At 44.5% G+C, this 18,724-nt stretch overlaps 1 protein-coding gene across 3 annotated transcripts in view; it reads left to right on the plus strand.

The window, feature by feature from the left end:
• The first annotated feature begins 862 nt into the window (after positions 1 to 862).
• scml4 (Scm polycomb group protein like 4) overlaps positions 863 to 18,724 on the plus strand; it is a 29,757-nt gene continuing 11,895 nt past the window's right edge. Inside the window, exons 1-3 of one of the 3 annotated variants that reach the window (XM_036147517.1) lie at positions 863 to 1,110; positions 2,959 to 3,071; positions 5,177 to 5,381. In XM_036147517.1, coding sequence (XP_036003410.1) covers positions 2,997 to 3,071; positions 5,177 to 5,381 — 280 coding nt within the window. In that variant the 5' untranslated portion in view covers positions 863 to 1,110; positions 2,959 to 2,996. Of the gene's footprint in view, positions 1,111 to 2,958; positions 3,072 to 5,176; positions 5,382 to 18,624; positions 18,684 to 18,724 lie in introns of those variants that run through there. The other 2 variants (XM_036147516.1, XM_036147518.1) reach the window with 2 other exon arrangements.

An 18,724-nucleotide genomic window follows, 5' to 3' on the forward strand; every position in this document is an offset into this window, starting at 1 on the left:
TTGGGGTTATATTGCTCCACAAAAAAAAATAAAAAAAATAAACTGATACTGTGCCAGAGTTAATGTTTTAGTCTTTAAAACTGAGGTAAAAATATTAATTTAGAGACCGAACAAGTGACCCTGCTTAGATATATATCTTCAACCTTTGATAAGTATTGGCTTTACTCTCTATAGTGTAAGGCTTTTCATTCTGTGGTGAAATAACATTGTAATAAAGAATTATACCACAGAAAATGCCCTCCCTCCAAAAAAGAACAAAACAAAATATTTATTACCCGCAAAACATGATAAATGAAGCAGGCAGGTGTCAATAACTTTCAGCTGTTATAAGTCAGTAATTGTAACTACTATTCAAATTTCTTGACAAACGGGAATTGTATTAGCTCTGGCTCCTAATCGTTTTTGTTTTTTTTACTTGAATTACTAATGGGACTTCTGGGTGATATTCTAATTTATGAAGATGCACCTGTATGTCTTACATATAGGGACATGAGCTGCTGGGCCGTTTTAAGGGGATTCCCTCTCTGTACGTTTTGCAAATTTAAATGTCAGTTTTTCCCAGATAACAAACTGATTTGGTTGGTGTGTCTATAGCTCAGCGTCTGCTCATTACGGTCATAACGACAAAATGGAAATTATGGTGTCGGTCCACATTAACCTCCAACCACCTAAAACACTGAAGCGCTTCAGGTTTAAAGCGTTTGAAGCGGAAGGTGAGAGAGATGCAGACCCCCCCCCCCCCCCCCCCCCCCACCACCACCACCACCACCCCATTAACGATCCCCTCGCGCTTATCAACCTGCGCCCAGGTGAGACCAACCCTGCGCCAACGCTCTCGCGCTGCGTGTCGTGTTTCATTGCAGGTGAGGTGACGCTGCGGTTTGCTTTCCCGCCCGCAGAGACGCCGGTCCGGTTCTGCCGCATCAGCAGAGGTGGAGGACCCGGACCCAGCCACCATTCAGCCAGGCACACCGAGAGTCCTGCGCTATTTTCTTATTTATTTATTTTGCGGCTCCCGCTGCTCCATGCTCCGGCTAAACTGTCGTCAACCAACCGGCCTGCGGTGCGCTACCTGGGGATTCTCGACCATAATCAACCACGTGGAGAAAGGTAAATAAAAATAGCAAAGCCGTGATCTTGAACAACCTTTTTGTTCGTATAGATTGCAAGGTTTTAACCTTGCAATCTATACGGGAGAAAAAAATAATTCTGTATTTATATAGGAATATTTTTTTACGCTCGCTCAGGTCATTAGATTTAGGCTATAGCCAAGCGGTTGATTCTGCACATGTGAGCGTGCAAACAATCGTTTGGTTGTGTTACAGATATGTCACCACCTGCAGAATAATAATAAAAATGTCCATTTAGTAGAAAGCCAATCGCAAAAAACATTACTTTATTGCATCATTCCATGAAGAGAGAGAGGAGGATCATTTAAATAAATATTTTGAAACATATATTGAAAGTGGGAAAAAAAGAGCCCTGAGTATCTGCAGAGTATACAGATATTACCACCAAGCTATTTTATTGTATGTATTTAGTAGTAGGGCTGCATTTTAGCAAACTGTTAATCTGTCGATTTTTCCTCCCATTTAATCTAAGAAGATATCCTCTTAGTAAATTAACATACCCCCAAAAACATTGTTTAGCTGACAACTTGCTGCAACTAACAATTGTTTTGCTAATTAATTAATTTTTTGACTTTTTTTGAGTACTGGATTAACAATCAGACAGGAAAAGGTGCTTTTTTTAAACAGAATTTGAACCAGGTGAAGCTTAGACTATGCCACTTGGGGAGTTCTGGAAGAAGCATATTTACAGAAAAAGAAGGTTTTTCATCTCAAATGCAAAAATTATATATTTTTTGTACCGTTGTGGCTTAATTACTGCTCTTAGTGGGTTGTTTTTTCAGCAAATGGCAAGTTGAGTCTGTAGGCATCAGTTAACGATTATTCGATTTCTAAGTTAGTTGGCGATTATTTCAATAATCGATTATCACGATTAATCCAATTAATTGTGTCAGCCCTAATACATAGTGTGCTTTGCACTTTGATATTTATGAAATACATATATTTTATCACCATCATTTCCACTGTTTAGTTCAAAGTCTAAAAAAAGATCTCACATTTTTTTTAACTCCGAGTTACTCTAAATTTGGAAACCAATTGTCTAAACACCTCAAATCTGTACCATTTTTGTGTGCGTGTGTGTGTGTGTGTGTGTGTTTGGTAAACTTCCTTTGAGAGGGTAACACTTTAAATGTACTGTCCGTGCTCTTCTGGTGTTTTGTTTTTGTTTTCTAAATAATCTTTTTCAGAATCAGTATCAGCTTTATTAGCTAAGTTTGTACACACAAGCAAGGAACTTGACTTTAGTTCCGCTTTGCTCTCAGCGTAATCAATCAATCAATCAATCAATCAATCAATCAATCAATCAATCAATCAATCAACTTAATTGTCAATTTCTTCATATGCTCCAGACATAGAAAGAGATCGAAATTACGTTTCTCACTATCCCATGGTGAAGACAAGACATATTTACCAGACTAAGTACACAGACAACATAACATTCAGATAAAAGTAAATAAGAGGGCACATGCAGTGAAGAAATAAATAAAAGCAGCAAAATTTGTTTTTTACTGCTTTTAAAGACATTTTAAATATAAATTTATCACAATTTGGCTGAAAATAAAGTTATTTTTTTGTCTTGTAAATATGTATAAACAGGCTACAGCGTTTACAAAAGAAGATGGCTGAATTTGCGCTAATAAGCATGGTATTGATCTTGGCACTCTGGGACTGTTAGGTTTTCAGCAGAGTGACAGCCTGGTGGGAGAAACTGTCTCTGTGGGCGTTCTTTTTGCAAAAAGCCTCTCTGTAGCACTAGCCCGAATGTCTAGTTTATGTCCAGCATGTGTGGGGTCTGCAGAGATGTTAGCTGTCCCTTTTCTGACCCTAGATCTTTACAAGTCCTGGATGGAGTAAAAGCCAGCCCTGATGATCCTCACCGAATGTAATGCTGCTGACAGGCAGGGAGCCCGGTACTCAAACCTGACCGGAGTGTATATTGAGGTAACCATACGCTTAGTTGAATGCAATTTCTGGCTACTCTTCCCACAAATTTGATACTGTCCCACAAATTTGAGTGACAATAGGCATTTTTTAACCAGACAGAGACACATCCACCTAGTTCATGGTACAGTGAAACGTCTTGTTTGCGCACAAACTTCCTTGTTCTAATATTGTTTTCTGCATGCTAAGCCTGCTGGGCCATTTGGAGGGTACAATAAAACGGCATAGCTTACCCCCCTGCAGTTTGGGTTTTGAAAGCTTTATGTTGTGAAAAAGTAGATTTATAAATGTTTTTCTTCTGCCGCAATTATTTTATTCTTTTTTGTAAATCATGTTATAATATCAATGACTGACTGTAGCTTTGTAGGAGGTAAGGCGAAAGCAAAACCAGTGGTTACGTAAGTGATTGTGTGGGTGTGTGTGTAGGTGATAATTAGGTGATTGGACAACAGCCACCAGCTGCTTTCCTGAATGAGAACACGGCGACACTGTGTGCGAAGCCCTTTTAATGCAGTAATAACAGTGCTTGTTTCCTTGAGGTAGCTGTAGATGGCAAAATTAAAATGATTTCAAGCAGTGGTTTAAAAGCTCTCCCTTTTAAAACAAACTGCTTTTATTATATTTATTCAGAAAGAAGCTGTGATATTGGCTGCCCTGTCCTTGTTAATACTGTACCCTGAGCTAACCGCAGGATTGCTGAAATCATGCTAGCTGGTCATTTTGTGAAAAGCCTAACACCCATTATAAATTATTTTATTAATAGTTTCACCTCATCACCCAGTCAATGCAAATGGAAAACATAAAAACAGAAGCTGTAAACTTTATCCAAAAAAAGTTTCAAAACATTAACCAGATGTTGTGGTGAATGCTAGCCATGCTACGCTTAGCTTTCTAAAGCCGGTAGCTAAATCTGCCATTGTTGTTGCCACTGTACCCCACAAATAAAATAAAGATTTGTTTTTCAATACGTCGAGGGGCAAAATTTAATTAACAACTAATGCAACAAAATGTTTTTTTGTTGCATAAAAAAAAAAAAAAAATGTTTTTTGTTAACCACTATCCCTCTTTCTTACTCCATGATAATATTATGGGCCTTTTGCCTTGTTGTATTGTTAAGAGAACTGTGTATTTGTTCAGACAACATAATCACCCTATTACCTCCTACTACTTATTCAAATCAGCTAATTTGTTTGGACAATTATTATTTCTTGATAATGTTGCTTTCCGTTCCCTCTTATCAAACTAAAGTTTTCTGATAATGAAGATGGCTTTGCATTAAGAAGTGTGTGTATGTATGTTTTCCATAATTAATATTTCCTCTGATTAGACAAGTTACAGCTGTCTGAACGTTTGAACAACAATAATTGCAACAATCCAATTTATCCCTGAAGAAAGACGGAAAAAGCTCAAATTGCAAAGGATTATCCTCAAAGTGCTTCAAGGTGATAAAAAAAAGCCCAGGCCTTGGTAAACTATAATAATTAGCATCAAATAAGATTTGCTTAGAGCACAGGATTTTAGCTCCAAGTTTCCCTGATTCCCTTATTCCCCTTCCCGCTTGCTTTTGTTTTTTCGAATAAAAAGGAGACTAAAGCTTGACTAGTTAATTTAAAGCTGTACGGCCAGCTCCCTGGAGGTCTAGTGTCATTCTTTTTTTTTTTTTATCAGAAAGGCACATTGTTTCCAACACTTTGATCATTAGGTAAACAACAGCCTGCCATTAGCCTTCAGTTTGTTTGTGACCTCTAAAAACATAGTATTAACGTTTTCCCCAGCTTCCATGATTTTATTTCCTCCTGTTGTTTTTTTTGCCCTTCATATTTTGTCTTTTTTTATTTAGTTTCGAACTAATTAACTCCCAAGGGTTAAAGGGTTTAATTAACTTGTAGGAGTCTTAATAAAGTCTTAGAAATCATATTGAGAAGCACAATACCAAGCTTGTCTGATGCAAGGATCCATATTTATTATTCTATATTTTATTATGACAGCCATTAATGTTGTTTCCTTTGTGCTGTATCCAGTGTGATGAACATTGCCCCCCACTGGTAGATTGTGAAGGTATGCAGCTGCATGTTGGCCAGATATTCACCACAGTCTCCCACCAGGAACTGGCTGCTCCTCCTCCTGCACCTCCTGTGACCTGGCTGCCTCCCGACGTCCTCGGCCATGGTGTACGTTTGCGTCTGCGTCTAGATCGCCATGACCACCGCGGGCGGGGCTGCTGGCACCTAGTCGACTTGGAGGCAGAGGCAGAGCCAGAGCCGGTCGGGAAGACAACGGGAAACCCAGATCCTGGGGCCTGCACACAAAGTAGGGAGGCTTCATCAATATGGCACCAACTAATATAGCTAAAAAACCTTTGTATTCAATAAGGATGGCAAGAATAAATGTTAACAGAAGCTGAAAACAGATCTACCAGATGTTATTAATCGTGTATTTTATTAAGATTACAATTTGGGTATATCAAATCTTGAGAACAGGGGTGTCTCTTACTTTATGGCATGTGGACACAAATCATGAATGGTAAGGTGCTTGCAGGCCACAAAAAGTTTTATTTTTTTTTTATTAAAAATCCAAAACATTTTATTGTGAAATTTTTCATGTTGAACTGCTCAACAATGAACGAAACACAAAATATTTTAATTAAACAAAGTAGCCAGATGTTTATAAAAAGCATTAAAACATTTTTTGTTCATTTGATTATTTTTATTTTTTTTGCATATTAATGCATTTAAATAAATGCATGCAATGTCCTAAATTTTTTGGGTTGATTTTTATAAGAGTCATTAGTTTGTCAGCATGTTATTTAAAAAGAAGAGTTTGTCTCATCCGCCTGTGCAGTTGGGCCAAATCTGTACAATTTTACAAAATCATTCTGAGGACCTCAAATAGCCCCAGAGCCAACTCTGCTCTAGATAATCTAATCATATCATCAGTAGAAAATAAACCTTGTTTTTTAAGGTAACAGTATCTTATAAGTAAGTACAAATTGGTTATTCTGTTGTGTTAACAGTGTTGCAGAAGGGATAGACTTTACATCTTTGAGAATCAGATTCAAGTCAAGATTGTGGCTTCTTATTACTACCAGTTAGAAAAATCATGTTTGTCAAATAAAGAAATAAAGAGATCACTTTAGAATAGGGCTATGTGATATAGCTTGAAAACAAAATCTCACATTTTATTCTACCAAATCTGATTAATCGATTTTTTTGATAAAACAAATTACAGAAATATTTAAAAAATATATATACTTTTATTTTAATCATCTCGCCTGGGAGTTGACCCAAATTCAAAGTGAAACTAAACACAGGCTTTGAAACAGCGTTATAAATCAAGGTTTCAGGCCGTTGAATTGTATACAATTAAAATATTACACAAAATGGTTGTTGCTAGTGGCGTTACACATCTAAGAACAGGCTTCAGTACACTTGATTATCTTCAAGCTAGCTAAAAAAATTAGGGCATCAATAAATTAAAGTGCCCCACCTTAGGAAAAAAAAGTTTCTTCTTTGGAGTATTTTGACTATATATTTTCTTAAACAAACATTCTACATTGCATTCTATTACCAAACAAATTTCAACTTTTGGGACTGATATATAACAAAGTTTCATGGAAGCCCAAGGAGTGCATTGGCAAAAAACAACAACAAACAAACATACTTTCTAAAAACTAAATCTTGTTAAATTGCAAATTCTTAATTAATAAAATCGATTTATCACCCAGCCTTACTTTAAAACTATATCTGCTAATATCTGTTTAGACTGAACAGCATTTTGTCTTTATGTGAGCTAAATGTAACGTTACAGCTCTATCGCTCAATGTAGTCGTTGTTACATTTTGCCATGGCCTATAACAATAACATGTTGATGAGTGATGCATATTCCTTGTTGTGAAACTTTCAACTTGAATAATTTTCTATCATGACCTGTCTGGACTTCTGATGTACAAGACTTCTTTTGTTTTGTTCTAGTTTTTCAAATAATTTCTTTATAGGTTGAAATAACTATATTAATCCATGATCATAAGAACACATGCATTGTTATCTTAATATTTCAATATGGTGCAATGAAATCAAATGGCTTAGCATATTTTCTCATGGCTTCCACAGGGGATGGACACCTTCAGGTTCTAGGCAGGCATTAATAAAACAAAAGACCCCCACTTTGCAGAGTACAAACAACTTGGTAAAGCAGCGCCCTCTTGTGGTACTTTTACATAACCTTACCAAACTGTGCTTGCAAAAAAGAAAAAGTTTTGACAATTATTCAAATACATGAAAATTACTGTGCACTGGTAACTTAATGGAGTTGAATCTCATAATAGCATCAATGTCCCAGTGAGCTTTTTGTGTGTACTGTTAAACTATATCTAAATGGTCCATAAACATACAGTGAAATCAGTATGTGTTCTCATTCGTTTCGATGTCTCACTATGGGATACGCCCCTGCTGCGTATTCCTCAGAAGCATATATCTCATTACGCCAATCCTGATTGGCTGGTGATCGCGACGTCTGCGTCACTCCTCCTATAAGTAGCCTTGCGCTACGACGCTACGTCATTCAAAAACCTCTTCTCGCTTCGAGGCACATCTCAAGAGCAGTCTAGCTTAACGGTCCACGGTCGGGGTACTTAAGCTAACCCCCTTGACAACGGGCGCTAGCTGCTACCGCTCCAGCCTTCACCATAGTCTGGAGCACTGTTTGCCAATATTAGCACGCCAGCTAATATCCGTTCTGATCTGTCACACCAGTCAGCTCAGATTTTCACTTCGGCTAGCACACCAGCTACCGAAATGAATCCTGCTTCTCCTCACACCAGTGGAGGCGGCAGCGCGGAGGCTCGCATCTGTGGCTGCGGGAACAAAATTTCGAGCAAGGACCCACACCAGGTGTGCTCGCAATGTCTGGGGCTGGAACATGCTCGCCTGGCGGTGGAAGCCCCAGGCTCATGTGCGGACTGTTCCCGCTTCACTATGAAGAGCCTCCGGAGACGGCTAGCGCGCCAAGCTAGCCTCTCCGGCAAAGACCCGTGTCTGTCTTCGTGTGGGCCGCCGCCCAACGACGACGACAGGCTCGAAGAAGACGTCACCCACGGACCAGACGCCGCGGCCAGCTGGGGTTCCCAGGCAGATTTGGCCACGGCGCTCTCGCCCGCGGAAGATGTCTTGGTGCTGGACTACGAGGATGAAGATGACGCCATCTCGGAAGCTCCTCATTTCAGAGGAAGACGACGAGGATGACGGATTTTTCATCCCGAGCCCGCAGGCTGCAAAGCCGTGTGCGCCGTCGGTTACCCGGGAGGGCGGGGAGAGTGCGGCAGCCTCTCCCGCCATGAACCTGGACATGCAGTCAGTGTGCAAACGCGCTGCATCCAGACTCAACATCCCATGGCCTGAAATCGTAGCGGAGACCTCCAGATCCCGCTACGAAGGGAAGAGATTGCCTCAGGCCACCAGGGCGACCAGACAACTGCTCCCCGTTTTCCCTGAGCTTCTGGACGAAGTAGCGGTCTCCTGGAAGGACCGCCCGTTCAGCGGGAAAACACAAATTCAAGGAGCCTCTTCCCTGGACTTTGAGGGCATGGAAAAGCTGGGCATCCAGCGTATGCCCCCAATGGAGCCGTTGGTAGCAGCACACCTGCATCCACGGCTGCCGACGTCCTCGAAGAGCCCCACGTTACCGTCCAAGGCAGACCGCTTCCAGTCCGCCCTGACGGACAGGGGGTATAAGGCGGCGTCGGTCGCGGTGAGAGCGCTGAACGTGTCCTCCATGCTTTCCGCATACCAAGCGGAACTGTGTGAGGACATGGCCGCCAAACCGGACCCTGACGTGTGGGACGAAATTACCGTGATTACGGACCTCTGCCTCCGCGTACAGCGCTGCGCAGTCCAAGCCACGGGAAAATCCATGGGGATGATGGTGCTGCAGGAGAGAGCCAGGTGGCTCAACCTGACCAACCTGTCGGACCGAGAGAAGGAGGAGATCTTGGACATGCCTATCGTGCCGGAAGGCATCTTTGGGTCCGCGCTGGCTTCAATGCAGCAGCGGTGCGAGGCCCGAAAGAAGGAGGACGAAGCGCTCCGTTTCTGCCTGCCAAGGAAGACGGAACCTTCCCCTCAGGCGACAGCAGGGCAGTCCTATGCCCAGGCGACGCCCCGGCCCCCTCCCTTCAAGATCCCCAGACGGCCGAAACCCCAGCCCGCTCCATCGGTCCCTTCCGCCCAAGGAGGCAGACAGGGCTGGTCGGGAAAACCGTCAAGGCCTCCGGTAACTCCCCCTGCGGGCCAGCCGGCGCAAGCCTCCAGCCACCAGGTCAGGAGGAAGAAGAGGACGGCCTGACGACGCGGCCCTCTCAAGGGTGCTAGAACTGGACGTTCCCCGTTCACCGGTTCTACACGACCCGCCAACGAATGTGTGTCCCTCGAGACCTCGGCTGCGAGCGGTTTCCCCAGCCAGAGGACGAGGAAGCGCGAGAGATGCGGCGGCTGTTCCTGTCCCTGCGAGTTGCGCAAGCACGCACACATGTTCGAAAATAAACCTTGTTGTCCTGTCGCATCCAGACCGATGGTCGAGGGCGCAGATGAAAACACAAAAAATAAAAATAAACGGACCGGTCACAACCCTGCTCCTGCGGGGGACACCTCATCCCCACAGGCAGCAGGTTGGGACCGGTTCCGTGATGCAGTCGGCTCCCTGCGCAGGCGCAGTACCGTCCACTCGCGACGTCCCTGCCCTGCCGCTAGGGGGCCCTGTAAGTCCGCCTTTGAGACCGGAGGGAGACCCAGTAATGACGTCACTCTCCGCCCAAAGAGACAGATGGGCTTCCCTCACGACGTCAGCCTGGGTTCAGCGGACCGTGACACGGGGTTACCGGCTTCAGTTTGCCAGGATTCCCCCTCGCTTTTCGGGCATAGTTCCCACTCAGGCGGAGGGAGAATCTGCTCGCGCGCTGCAGGAGGAAATCTCCTCGCTGCTGAGGAAAGGGGCTATCAGTCCTGTCCCCGCAGAGCAGAAACACAGCGGCTTCTACTCCAGGTATTTTCTGATCCCGAAACGGGGAGGGAAAGGAATTCTCCCTATCCTGGACTTGAGAGCTCTGAACAGTTATCTCCGGAAATACAAATTCAGGATGCTCACACACGCATCCCTGGTGCGTCTGGTGCGTCGAGGCGACTGGTTCACCTCGATCGACCTGAAGGACGCGTATTTCCATATTTCTGTGTACCCACCACACAGGAAATATCTGAGATTCGCTTTTCAGGGCGTCTGTTACGAATACACAGTGCTCCCGTTCGGGCTCTCCCTGAGCCCAAGAGTGTTTGTGCGCTGTACCGAAGCGGCGATTGCTCCGCTGAGGAAGCAGGGTATCCGCTTGGCCACATATCTGGACGACTGGCTCCTTCTGGCTCGGTCACAGAGGGAGGCGGTGACGCACACACAGATACTCGTTCGACACCTGCTCGATCTGGGTTTTGTGCTGAACCACGAAAAGAGTGTTTTAGCCCCGACACAGAATATCATCTTTCTGGGTCTGGAGCTGAATTCGGTCTCGCTCACCGCTCGTCTGTCCTCAGACAGAGTGCTCAGGCTGAGGTCCTGCCTCGCCTCATTCTGTCTGCTCAGGGCAGTCTCTTTCAGATTGTGCCTGCGGCTGCTAGGTTTGATGGCTTCCGTCATTCTGGTTGTTCCCCTCGGCCGTCTGCACATGAGAGGATTTCAGCGCTGGGTAGTCGCACTCAGGCTTCATCCCGCGCGGCACGGGGCGCGACGGGTGGTTATCACCTCGGAGTGCATCAGGGCGCTGCGCCCCTGGCGCCGTCCAACTTTTTTAGAGCAGGGTGTGCCGCTGGGTCCGATTGTGTCACGAAAGGTGATCACGACGGACGCGAGCATGTCAGGATGGGGTGGAATTCACGAGGGTCAGTGTGTAAGAGGCCTATGGAGCCAGAGCCTCCGACAGTTCCACATAAATTATCTGGAGCTCTTAGCGGTGTTTCTCTCGCTGAAGCGCTTCCTCCCGCTCATCAGCGGTTGTCACGTCCTTGTGAGAACCGACAACACGACAACAGTGGCTTACATCAACCGTCAGGGGGGATTGCGTTCCCTTCGGTTGCATGCACTAGCTTACAAGCTGATTTTATGGAGCAGCAAGCATCTCCTTTCACTCAGAGCTACCCATGTACCGGGGGTTCTGAACTGCGGGGCGGATATGCTGTCCAGAGGCGCCCCATTATACGGGGATTGGACTCTGCATCCAGCAATAGTGGAACAGGTGTGGTCCCGTTTTGGCAGGGCAACAGTGGACCTGTTCGCCTCCAACGAGAATACTCAGTGTCCGCAGTTCTTCTCGATGCGCGATCAGAACGCACCGCTCGGCGTGGACGCGCTGGCGCACAAGTGGCCCCACGTTCTGCTGTACGCTTTTCCTCCGCTGGCTTTGATTTCCCCCACTCTCGCCAGAGTGAGGGAGCATCGCCACTCGCTGATCCTGATAGCTCCACATTGGCCAGCGATGCACTGGTTAGCGGAGGTATATCAGCTCCTGAGAGGACAGCCTTGGCAACTCCCGCTACGAGTAGACATGCTGTCTCAGGTGAAGGGGACGGTGTTTCACCCTCACCCAGAACACCTAAAACTATGGGCCTGGCCCGTGAGTGGTATAATTTAAACACAGCAGGGTTGCCTCAGAATGTTATACATACCATTCAGAGCGCTAGAGCTCCCTCCACCAGGTCCCTATATGACTGCAAATGGAGCAATTTTGAAAGATGGTGCTCCAACAGGGATTCTGTCCCTTTTCAGTGTCCCGTTGGGGAAATTTTGTCATTCTTGCAAGAGCTGATTGACAAAAGAATGTCTTTCTCCACAATTAAGGTTTACCTGGCAGCTATTTCCGCATGCCACGTGGGCTTTGAGGGCAAAACGGCCAGCCAACACCCCTTGGTGGGCCGTTTTATGAAGGGAGCGCGTAGGCTTCTGCCGGTGACCAGATCCCTGGCACCTCCATGGGACCTGACAATGGTACTGGATGGCCTCGCGAACCCTCCATTTGAGCCTTTGGAGGAGGCTGATCTCAAGCATCTGTCCCTCAAGACAGTTCTGCTGTTAGCGTTGGTATCTACTAAACGGGTAGGTGACCTCCATGCTCTGTCGGTGAACCCCTCCTGCACCATCTTCGGTCCAGGAGATGCTAAGGTCTCACTGCAGCCCAACCCAGCCTTTGTACCTAAAGTGGTGGGCTCGTTATCTCCAATTATTCTCACAGCCTTCTCTCCGCCTCCCTTTTCCTCTTCAGAGGAACAGCGGCTGAACAAGCTTTGTCCCGTCCGGGCCCTACGGGCCTACATGGACAGGACTAGCGGTTTCCGAAGGAGTGATCAGCTCTTTGTGTCCTGGGCAAAGCCTTTTAAGGGCAAGCCCATCTCTAAACAGCGGCTCTCCCACTGGATTGTGGGGGCAATTGCGCTGTCTTATACAAGCCAGGGTCTCCAGGCCCCGGGTGGTCTACGGGCCCACTCCACTAGGGGCTTGGCGACGTCCTGGGCCCTCTTTAGGGGAGTGCCCATTCAGGACATATGTGCAGCAGCGAGTTGGTCTTCACCGCTCGCTTTTGCTCGGTTCTATAAACTGGATGTCTCAGTTCCTAGTGTGGCCTCAGCTGTTTTGGACTCTGAGGCATTACTGGGGCAGGCACATCCTAGTGCTGGGGGTCGCTAGAGATAAGAAGTTTGGCAATACGGGAGTCTCCATATCCCATAGTGAGACATCGAAACGAATGCTATGAATGAGAACTATAGGTTACTGGCGTAACCCCGGTTCTCAGAGTAGCATGAGTGAGATGTCTCACCAGACAACCCTTCTTGCTGGGGCAAGAAGGGTTCGAATGACGTAGCGTCGTAGCGCAAGGCTACTTATAGGAGGAGTGACGCAGACGTCGCGATCACCAGCCAATCAGGATTGGCGTAATGAGATATATGCTTCTGAGGAATACGCAGCAGGGGCGTATCCCATAGTGAGACATCTCACTCATGCTACTCTGAGAACCGGGGTTACGCCAGTAACCGATAGTTTTGTAGTGGAATTAGATACTGAGCTTAGGGAATCTCAGTTATTAAAACTTGCTTATAGAGAATATAGTTTTTTTGTACAAATACAAATTAAACTCCCTTCCTTATAACTTTTATAGACATTGTGTCAGCTCTGTGTCGTCTACACTTAGATGGTTGATCACAGAGGTGCTACTGCTGTATTAGAGACTATAGTTCTGGTTGGAAATTACCAGTACACAAACTATTTTTCTTCTATTAAAACAGACTAAACATTGCTTCCAGGGATTTGCATCTTGTTTTCAGTCTACAACCCACACAGATCAAAACTTTAACGACACCTTGGACTAAAATGCGCCAAGGTCAATTTTTTTGACTGTCAAAAGCACAGATATGTAAATGTTTTGTCAAATTTACCACAATTTTCTCAATTTTAGGTATAGGACAAAAAAAACGTAGTTGTCTGCATTTAAATTCTAAAGTGTATTATCACACAAGGATGAAATTTAATTCTTTAAGTTTGGTTTAAGCTCTCTGGTATTTATAGTATGATTTAAACATCTTTTTGTGTGCCATATGCAGTTTTGATACTAAATTTAAGTTTAGACCACTTTGAGACCAAAAGGTCTACATATAAAAGTCTACGTGTAGCTTTAACGGTAAAATAAGGGGATGAGTGGAAAAAGGAAATTGAAAAAGGAAAACACTGGCATGTGCTTTAGTATTTAACATAAGCAGGTTACAAAGCTATTCACAAAAACCCTTCTTGTAAACACATGATCTTTTGTGTCCTTTTGTAGATGTGTTTTAGAAGGAGCTCAGGTTCTGAAGTCTACCCCAACACTCACTGATAGTGAGCTAAGCAGTGTTCACCTTTGCTTTCCTCTACACTGTCTTATGAATTCACTTTGAAGCAGTGCTTGACTGGATTTATTGCACGTTCCTGTTTATGAGTTTATTTATTCACACCGATCACGTGACGTTGGAGCAGGGTCCGATTTTACCATCTGTTTCCATAGCAACACCCTGGCTGTGTCGTTTTTTTTCCCAGAGAGTTTGCCACATGTAGAATCACTATCTGATTCAAGATGGAAAAGGGGTGAAATCTTTATTATTATTATAATATTATAATTATACAAAATGAGCACATCAAAGGGCAGTTCAAATATCTGTGGTTTGGCAACGCCTGGAGGAAAAGGGGAGCAGTTAGCTGGAGGGAGAACAACCGTGGGAGTAAATTCAAATGGCTTACTTTTCCAAAGTTGAAAGAATAGGTTGAGAGGAAATAAAGATCATGTTGTAAATGGAGATGTTACAACAAGGATTTGTATTCCAGGAGGGATTCCACAAAGTACGGATCAGATGGAGACCTGAGATCCAGATGGTCTCTGATCAGAGTATTTTAGAGAGCTGGCAAGCAGGTGATGGGTGGAGACAGTAGAGCTGAATTGGATGATTGTAGAGGGGATGATTTTCCAGGGGAGATCTGCCACGGAGAGGTTTGCTGGAAGGATCTGGGGTTTGTGTGTAAACCAACAAAACTTCAACATGGAAGGCAAAAAAAAGACACCAGGGTCATAACAATACCCCCTCCCCAATGTCTGCCACCGGATGGCTCAGAAGAACCAGAAGGGAAGAGTGCAGTCAAAGAACAAGAAAAGCCAGGATTGATCCTCAGGCACATAACCTTCCCAGTGGATCTTGAAAATGCCTGCCATGTCAATGTACATGTAAACCCTCTGGGGTTTATATGTCTAAGGCGAGTCGGGGGGACCTGGAAAGATGGCACAAGGTGCTAAACAAAACCGGTTTAACTTAAGAGGCATAAAACAGGTAATGGATCTTGTGACTGTAGGGAGCAATGGGACAGAGAGAACTGATTTGATCTCATAAAGACCAATGTGTCTGGGAGAGCTTCTCTGAAGTGGATTTAAGATGGATATCTTTAGTTGAGAGCCAAACTTTCTGACCGGATGAATATTATGAAACAGGGAACCTTTCATAATTAACCAGGCAGCTGCTCTGTTCAGCAATGCGGTTGAGAGCAGCAATGGTGTTGTCCCAGGTGTGTTTACATGTGCAAAGACGATGATGGACTGAGGTAACAGACACACCCTCTTTGTCTTATCGAAACAGTGCTGTTTGGTGACCAAGAGATGATTTGAGTAGGCAAAGACTGGATATTGTGGACATACTTGATCAAAGACAACTGAGAGCTCCAGGTTGAGGGATTGAAAGAACAAAGGCAGTGGGGCATAGCCTCAGGCTCCTGCTTCATATGTTGGGTCTAGACGAGTCTTTTAACAACACCACTCCTTATGAAAAGACTCATTGAAAATAATGAATGGAGATGTACACACTGAAATTGTGTATGACATTGGCATCCAGGGCGGTGTTGAACTCCTTACAAACTCGACAAATGAGCTGGAGGCCACTGTCAGACAAGATTTTGAGGGGAATGCTTTGAAGGTGGAAAAATGTTTTATCAGTAGGTGAGTGGTCCCTAGGGATGCTGGGAATTTTTCAAGGGGATTAGGTGGCAATCATCGGAGAAGTGATCAACGTCAGGATAGCTGCAAAACCTTCAGTAAAGCAGCAACAAAATTAAGGGCATTACGTGACCAAGGGTGTTTGGGAATGGCCAGAAATTCAAGCGATCAATTAGGTGGTTGATGATGGGTCTTATTTCGAGCGCAAACATGGTAAGCTAGAATTTTATGCTTAACATCCTTGTTAAGAGATTGCTACCAAAAGGAATGTCTTCTTAAAGCAATGGTACAACTAATCCCTGCGTGGCAAGAGAATCTAGCTGTGTGAGCCCAATGAATGAGGCGAGTACAAACTGAGGTAGGTATAGGTAGGTAAGTATGATTGGGAGGGATTATAGAGAACTTCGCCCACAATGCCTCCCTTCACCATCCTCACCAACAATGTCTACTATGGATCACTTACGGTTCCTAGGAATCAACCTCTTCAGAGACTTGAGATCATCTTCACACAGAGACACTGTTCGTAAGGAAGCCCTGCAGAAACTGTACTTCCTGCGACAACTCAAGAAGTACAACCTTCCACAGGTTATCTTCTTTACTGCCATCATTCAGTCTGTCCTGTGTTCGGTATTGAGTGTTTTGGTTCATCTGTAAAACAGGATAGGTCCAAACTGCAAGCTACAATTATGTCTACAGAGAAGATAAACTATAGTTGTATGCATGTGGAATTTTGTGAACCATTTTCATTTGCCGCTTCCTTTACCTGCATCTTTCTTCATAAGTGAAGAAAGATAAATCTCCTTTTTCCCTGGGGCCAGTGGTTAAGTTATGCTAATCGATGCTGCTGCATTACTTTGGCCGTGACACCTACAGCTTCCCAAAATCTCCTCTAACTCTCCGCATTACAAAAACAAACAAAATGTCCCCTAATTGTGAAAATAAAAGATGAGCGTAAAGGTTCACCAATCCCTTAATTGCTTAATTAACCATAAACAAATTAGACTTTGGTCCTGTAATACATCGTGCAAGGTTGGAGCTCAGAGGGGCACGTCTTTTTTTTTTTTCTGGCAAACACTGCTGTTGTTGCTCATTGTTAATGAGCTGTCTCCCTTATATTAGCCCATTTTTTTCTAACGAAGAGATGATTATCCGTTCTCTCCCAGTCTGCCTCCGTGGGTTATGTGATGCGCTGGAATGAGGCAGGACTGATTGAGGAGAGACGTTAGGATTAATCTCAATGTGTAATTACCGTCTTGATTAATGGGCGCCCCTCGCGGAGCGCGCATACACCCACAGGCCTCCTACGGTTGCAGTCAGCAGAGACTCGTTATGCAGCCCATTTTTCTGCGTAGACAGTCATGTAGGTTTATTCTGCAGACCTCGTATTTTATTGTTACCGATATTATTTAACTAGGCTGTCACATTTGGTGGCGAAACAGCTTGAGAGCCTGGGTGTTTCTAGTATGAACGATGCCCTGGGCCAGCCCCTTCTTCAGTGGCCCACGCAGCCACGCACACCTCCCCCACCGCCCTACTCATCACCAAACGCACACATACACACACATCGCTGACCCCGAGGAAACCCGTTCTGTGATAAACAGTAACTTTTATCCGTCCAGCCTATTAAAAGCGCGTAGAACTTTAAAAAGTACTGATCTGACATATGTAGATTTATGGCTGAAAGCAACCAATCGGTAGTAAGAAAGAAACGCCTGACATTTGTAACTTGTATGAGCCTGTTTTTCTCTCTGCATGGGAACTACATGGCCTTGTCTGGGGTGTTTTTTTTTTCTTTCTTTTTCAATTCCATGTTTGTGTTATTTAATTGCAAAAACAAGAGTGGCATGCGGTAGCTGACACCAAGCCAGAATAAGTCTCCAAATAAAAGGAAGTGAGTGAGCTGTTATGGCAGTGTTTTTTTTTTATTTATTTATTCCAAAGCAGAGCAATCCTGAGAAGCTTCTGTTGTAACCTTTTGATGTTTATAGGGAAACCTTTCACCTGAGGTCTCAAAGAGTAACGGAGGAATTTGTTGTTGTTTAGATTTCTAAATCCTCTCTGTAGAAAATTATTTTCTCCATGAATGAAGCTGAGATTACAGTTTGCAACCCAAGCGCCTTGCAGCTCAAAACCCTGCACGGTTTGAGTCCTGTGGCTTTTTTTTTTTTTTTTGTGAAGGCAAGAAACACCCCGAGCTGCAGTAACTGTAATTACATTATAACTAAACACACACACACACACGCACACACACACCCGTGCGCACATGCGCGCAAACACACAACCATTACTTTGAGCTCAGCACGTCTGCCGGCTGCCATGGGATGTTAGAAACGTGTTGCCATGACTACAGAAAGGGGACACACAGGAAGAGGGGGTTAGAGGAGAAGTGGAGAAAAAAAAGAAAAAAAGAAGGGAGGGGTGGTTAAGGTGGAGAGGGCGGGGATAGGGGGTGTAGTCCGAGATTTAGAAAGAGAGAGAGAGAGAGAGAGAGAATCGGGGAATCGCCGGCGTCTTGACAGCAGTGAGCGGGGCCAGCAGCTGGGAGCAAGCCAAGCTGTCAGGGGAGTATCCGGAAACCTGCAGCTGGTGGGAAGCGTCACTTGGAGTCAGGAATCACCAGACAGCTGTGTGCATGGTAGGTAAGGCGCAGGATGATGCGGCGTCCGTTTAAAGCGTTCGTCTTTATCGCTTTCATTTTGAGGAAAAGAAACAAAAACAAACCCAACAATTGGCAGCTTCTCATGTGGTCTTTCTGTTTTTGTCCCCCCCCCCCGCTGTCTGTTTACGAAATGACAAATAATGTGTCATCTTTCAACACATATTTCACACGTTGCCTGTATGCTATGGGGTCAATGAGATTGTTTTGGTATGAATGCAGAAACAAAAACAAAAAAAATAATAATAAGAAGAAGAAGAAAAAAATGTTGATCTGCTTCAGTGGAGACAGAGAATATTTCAGCTTATTGATCAGGTTGCATGAATACAGCAGAGCTGCCGCAACCTAACAGCAATAGCCGCTGAAATGAATGGCACCGAGACAAACGCTCAAAGCTCCTGACAGCACACTTCATTGATTGGTAAATTGTGTGGGTGTTGCGGTTGTACGTGCTTCACTGTT

Source organism: Fundulus heteroclitus, chromosome 15 (assembly GCF_011125445.2).
Source record: "Fundulus heteroclitus isolate FHET01 chromosome 15, MU-UCD_Fhet_4.1, whole genome shotgun sequence".
NCBI classification, from domain to species: domain Eukaryota; kingdom Metazoa; phylum Chordata; class Actinopteri; order Cyprinodontiformes; family Fundulidae; genus Fundulus; species Fundulus heteroclitus.